Source organism: Anabrus simplex, chromosome 1 (genome assembly GCF_040414725.1).
Source record: "Anabrus simplex isolate iqAnaSimp1 chromosome 1, ASM4041472v1, whole genome shotgun sequence".
Lineage (NCBI taxonomy): Eukaryota > Metazoa > Arthropoda > Insecta > Orthoptera > Tettigoniidae > Anabrus > Anabrus simplex.
The window spans coordinates 1,636,025,412-1,636,031,411 of NC_090265.1; the positions used below are offsets into that span (position 1 = coordinate 1,636,025,412).

Below are 6,000 nucleotides of genomic sequence, written 5' to 3' on the forward strand. Positions count from 1 at the left end.
CATTTGACCCCATTCTTGATTACAAGTTGGATTTTAGCATTGTATCTGCCACTTCTCCCCACCCGTGAAGTCGCGCTTGGATGCTAACTATGTCGCATATGTGAACTTGGCCCTGTTTTGGCCCCGGCGCCAACTCTATGTAGAGGGACGTTATCACTATAGCGCGGTTCTGTGGTGGTTGGTAGAGTGTTGTCTGGATATGAACAGAAAAGTATTGGGGCAAACACAAACACCCAGTCCTCGAGCCAGAAGCATTAATGAGACTTGATTTAAATCCCCGACCCGGCCGTTAATCGAACCCGGGACTCTCTGAATTGAAGGCCTCAACGCTGACCATTCAGCCATGAAGTCGGACAAGTATTAACATTCGATCTGTATTTAAAGGCAATAGTATGGCCTCAGCTATCGTGAACATGCATTTTGATTTGTTATTGGTTACAGTAAACGTGACCTTTTTGAGTAACCTATACAACTACGTATCAGGGCATGAGTGTTATTTTTTACATTTGTCTCTTAAAAGGGTTAATAATAATATTGTCATATACAGTAGCAACTCTGTGTATAATGTAGCAGTCGGCGGCCTCTTATTATTACCCAGCCATCTCCGAAACAGAGAGTTTTACAACTCTGGTCTACTCACCAGTTTAAACATTCTACCAAATAGAAAAGCGGTGTTCGACTTTTTAAAATGTTATATTATACGCCAACAACACCTAGTTATCTGGTGTTCTTTTCTATTAACAAAAATCTTAAAGAAGAATGTTTCAGTCCTTAAATTCTTGTATCTTATTGATTCCTCGCATATGCTTAATTTTATCACATGCATATAAATGTATACAGTCCCTTAAAGTTAGCCTTGCTCATGAACACATTGAAATTCAAACTGAAAAAATTAAAAAACCTCTCAAACAGAGAATATTTTAAAGGCGAAGATGAAGCAGGAAGTGGACATGGTCGAAAGTGAATATTAGGCTCTTTGTGGATTGAAGTAATTTGATTTGACTTCACCATTTTTTTATGTGTGAGTACAGCGGTGAAACGTATTTGAAGAAGGTTGCATCTAACCATCAGCCCTTACCTTTACAATCTTTCATTTAGATGGGAGAACTTGTAGCAGGTGGTTGAGTATAGTGTTATGCACGTAAGATGGACTTGTTTCGCAATACATGGCTTTTCTGCAAGTATGGTAAGGTCTAATTATGAAGAAGGGGCTGCCTGGCTGAGGCGGTAACAGTGTGCTCGGTTCACCCGGAAGGACTTGGGTTCGAATCCCCGTCAGGAAGTCGTAAAATTTAAGAAACGAGATTTCCACTCCTGAGATGCACATGGCCCTGAGGTTCACTCAGCCTACACCAAAAATTGAGTATCAGGTTAATTCCTGGGGGAAAAGGCATCCGGGCATAGAGCTACACCCCATCACGTGCCGAGGTTACGAATAGTGGAAGCATTTACCTTCCACCCCTCCAAGGGCCTTCATGGCCTGTACGGAGATGACTTCGCTTTTTTGTTTGCTTAATTATGAAGAAGGTGGCAACTCGACACAGAGAAGATTTTAGAATAATATGAAGATGATATTAAATATAGTAGAAAAGTAATCTATGTCCACCTGTGTGGTGTAGTGGTTAGTGTGATTAGCTGCCACCCCTTGAGGCCTGGGTTTGATCCCCGGCTTTGCCGACGAAATTTGAAAAGTGGTACGAGGACTGGAACGGGGTCCACTCAGGTCGGGAGGTCAACTGAGTAGAGGGGGATTCTATTCCCACCTCAGCCATCCTCGAAGTGGTTTTCCACTTCTCCAGGCAAATGCCGGGATGGTACGGTACCTAACGTAAGGCCACGGCCGCTTCCTTCTCTCTCCTTTGTCTATCTCTTCAGGTCTTCCCATCCCCCAGAAGGCCCCTTTTCAGCATAGCAGGTGAGGCAGCCTGGGCGAGGTACTGGTCCTCCTCTCCAGTTGTATCCCTCCGATCCAAAGCCTCACACTTCAGGACAGTGCCCTTGAGACGGTAAAGAGTGGATTCCTCGCTGAGTCCGAGGGAAAAACCAACGATGGATAGCAAACTGGTTAAGAAAGAAAGAAAGAAAGAAAGAAAGAAAGAAAGAAGGAAGGAAGGAAGGAAGGAAGGAAGGAAGGAAGGAAGGAAGGAAGGAAAGAAAATAAATCTATACAGCAAAAGGAACAAACTGTTGACAATCAGTGATGAAAGCAGATGTTTTAAACTTTATATTGCGATATTTTACAAGTATTAATGTGTTCTCTTAGGAGTAGGAATTTCATGCAGTAGATTAACAAGTTGGAATGCAATCGAGTATCCTCTTACCCGCTGTATGGCTGTATAGGACGTATTGCATAAATACGACTAGCAGGGGATATAGTGTACCTACTTCCGTTCCCCGGTATCAATGCAAATCTCAGAGCATTACCATCGTGCGGGCAAGAGGAGTGGTGGTGGTGATGGTGGTGATTATAGTTTTAAGAGGAAGTACAACCAGGCAACCATCCTCTATATAACACTAATCAGAGAAAAAAAGGAAGGGATTCGACACTTTGAAAAATGAAGATATCGGCTAAAGGAAGACAAGGGCCACGAAGGGCGTAAAAATAACAGACTCCCTAGGCCTTGCAACCAATACCGTCGGGGTCGAAAAAGAACAAGAGTCGACCAAGGGAGGTCGGAAATTGAGAAGCCTGGCACAAGTAAGGTGAAGCAATGTCAGCACTCAGCTCAGGGCTCCTTTGTCGCCAACCCACGCTCCCAAGTTGAGAGCTCCTGGGGCCCTTTTAGTCGCCTCTTTTGACAGGCAGGGGATACTGTGGGTGTTATTCTACAGCCCCCACCCACAGAGGTTCGAGCAAGGAGATATTAAATAGCCGTTTGCATTATAACCTGATGCTATATAAAACTCCCATCGCTACAAAACCTAATTGATACAATGCAGATGTAAACGGAGCGGAGAGGCCGCGAGTTATAACGTGCTGCGGCTACGGAGCCGAGCTCTGCATTCGGGAGGTAAGTGGGCTGAAACCCTTCGAATGGTTCTCTGTGGCTTCCCATTTTCACTTTCAGGCGAAGGCCGGGCAGTTCTTATTCGTAGGCCAATGCCGATTCCTTCCACCTCCTTACCCATTTTTGTTCACCATCATTAATTTGATCTTCTTTAGCTCCTCAACCAGGGTTGGTGTCAGGAAGGATATCCGGCCGTAAAACATGCCATAGGCCTATACATTAATATCATCTCATCACCAACCATGCATTAAGACACAGGACTAAGGGGGTAGACAACAACAATTGGGGAGAACACATTATTACGGTTGTAAATAAGGGGTACACATCTCTGCACATGCTTATGAGGGTATTTAGGGGTTGTAGTAAGGATGCAAAGAAGGCATATACGTCTCTGGTAAGACCCCAACTAGAGTATGGTTCCAGTGTATGGGACCCTCACCAGGATTACTTTATTCAAGAACTGGAAAAAACCCAAAGAAAAGCAGCTCGTTTTGTTCTGGGTGATTTCCGACAAAAGAGTAACGTTACAAAAATGTTGCAAAGTTTGTTGATTGATTGAGAGAAAGGAGACGAGCTTCTCGACTAAGTGGTATGTTTCGAGCTTTCAGTGGAGAGATGGCGTGGGAGGACATCAGTAGACAAATAAGTTTGAGTGGTGTCTTTAAAAGTAGGAAAGATCACAATATGAAGATAAAGTTGGAATTCAAGAGGACAAATAGGGGCAAATATTCGTTTGTAGGAAGGGGAGTTAGGGATTGGAATACCTTACCAAGGGAGATGTTCAATAAATTACCAATTTCTTTGCAATCATTTGAGAAAAGGCTAGGAAAACAACAAATAGGGAATCTGCCACCTGGGCGACTGCCCTAAATGCAGATCAGTAGTGATTTATTTATTTATTTATTTATTTATTTATTTATTGATTGATTGATTGATTGATTGATTGATTGATTATATAGATGTGCTGTACAGTCCTATACTGTAATAACTGTTTGGAACCTAACAATATATCTCTCTCACTGTCTTATCGTTCCCTCACTTCTGAGGATCGTGATTTCCGATTGTCTTCGTTTCTTGCGGTCCTCGGTCAAACGTACTGCACACCAAAGGTGACTCTCGGTAATGTTCAACCATCGAATGGGAAATCGCCCACGATCTCTCTTGCCGGGAACATTTCCAAGAATGATCAGTTTTTCTATGCTTTCATTCCCACGTCGCATAGTGTGCTCAAAAATTGTAAAAATCGAAATCATATTTATTAGTAATTCATCTATTCATGATCATGCAGCACTGCAATTTGGAAACTTACATATCCCTAGAATGAATACAGTGAAGTATGGGACTAATGGTGTATTGTATAGGGCTATAATAGCATAATTTTCATTACAGACTCAATAAAAGCTTGTCAGAATTTCAATTATTACAAAAGAAATATTAAGAAACAGTCATTGACAAAATTTAATGCTCTTGGATTTAGAGTCTGTTTAGATTAAGTCATTATCAGGTTTTATTTCGAGCTATTTGGTTCTGTACATAAACACACAATTGCATCCTTGAAAAATGTTCTATTTTAAATTTAAATGGTTATAAATTTTTATGAGCTCTGTATTATCAATAATTCAATTTGTCTTTGATATTGTAGCTGTGCCAGTTCTTTAACGTACTGTCCCAATACGAGCGATCTTTGAAAATAAATAAATAAATAAATAAATAAATAAATAAATAAATAAATAAATAAATAAATAAATAAATAAATAAATAAATAAATAAATAAATAAATAAATAAATAAATGTTATTGACATATTGATGATAACCTGATTCTGAAATTGAGCTGGTTTATAATGGAATCATTGGTGCGAAATGCTGTCCAAGGTATGCGAAACATTCTTTGCCAGCACCACATTTCAAAAAATAGATTGTCGTCAGGCCTGTAGCACGAAAGGTACACGTCTCAGCTCCATAGAGGAAAAGTGAATGTACCAGACTGCATACTACACTCATTTTCAGGGGTGACGGGATAGAGCGATTTTTCCATAAATGGAACAAATTAGTCATAACATTTGTTGGCCATGGCTATACTTCTCTCAATCTCAGGAGCACAGCTACCTGAACTGGAAATGTCGTTTATGCCTGAAATGTCCCTCCGTTGCTTGATTCTTTATATTCATTGTTGAGAGATGGCAAGCTTAGCCGTTCACAATCATTAGAACATAACAGTTGCAACTTGCAACGAATAAGAGGACAAAGCAAGTATTTCGTGTCTTGTCGAACTTAAAATAGGATATTCAAAATGTCAATTTTTCCCATTCCACAAAATGAAAGTAATGTACGCACGAAATAGATAATTTCGCACCGAGTTGACTGCAATGGCAATACAATATAGCATTAGTCTGTTAACTTACCGTCTTCGTCCCAAGCGCCCTCCACTTGATACGCAGCGCTAGCAGCACCGAACAGGAAGCCTTCTGGGAAGCGGTTGGTAGAGTTACTGGTTCTGGCCACCCCGAGCGCTAGTACAGCGAGGAGTAGCAAAGCTACGAAGCCTGTCATTACTAAGCTGAGCGTGTTCCTTGATTTCTGGCTGTGATGCTGGTGATGCACGCTCGAACCGGACACACTAAACCATGTCCTTATGCGATAAAAAGGAAATGTTGTTACACGTCTTATACGGTAGTCAGACAGCACCATGCTACTACGTACTCTCGTCGGTTTCCATGGAAACACTCATGCGAACGGATCACGCCTTGAATTGATGTGATTATGCGCTGCCTGCTGGCCGATGTGGCTACTAAAATCTTAACAACCAAGGCCAACTTGATGCGTCGCTCTAGCTAGCTCCTTACCGGCCTTGATAATCGCGTTCACGCATTGTAATCGGACTAGTTTCATAGCTCTACATGTGGCCCTGGTGGTCTGAGTTTTTGCGGTAGAAATGCATACTCCTCTATTGAAGAGAGATTTACTTTGATTGCCGGTTTATAGTAATTTACA

General features: G+C 41.5%; 1 protein-coding gene across 1 annotated transcript in view; it reads right to left on the bottom strand.

The window, feature by feature from the left end:
- LOC136881360 (myrosinase 1) overlaps positions 1-5,757 on the bottom strand; it is a 46,872-nt gene extending 41,115 nt beyond the window's left edge. The window contains exon 1 of the mRNA XM_067154147.2: positions 5,412-5,757. Coding sequence (XP_067010248.2) covers positions 5,412-5,697 — 286 coding nt within the window. The 5' untranslated portion in view covers positions 5,698-5,757. The remainder of the gene's footprint in view (positions 1-5,411) is intronic.
- Between the last annotated feature and the right edge of the window lie 243 nt (positions 5,758-6,000).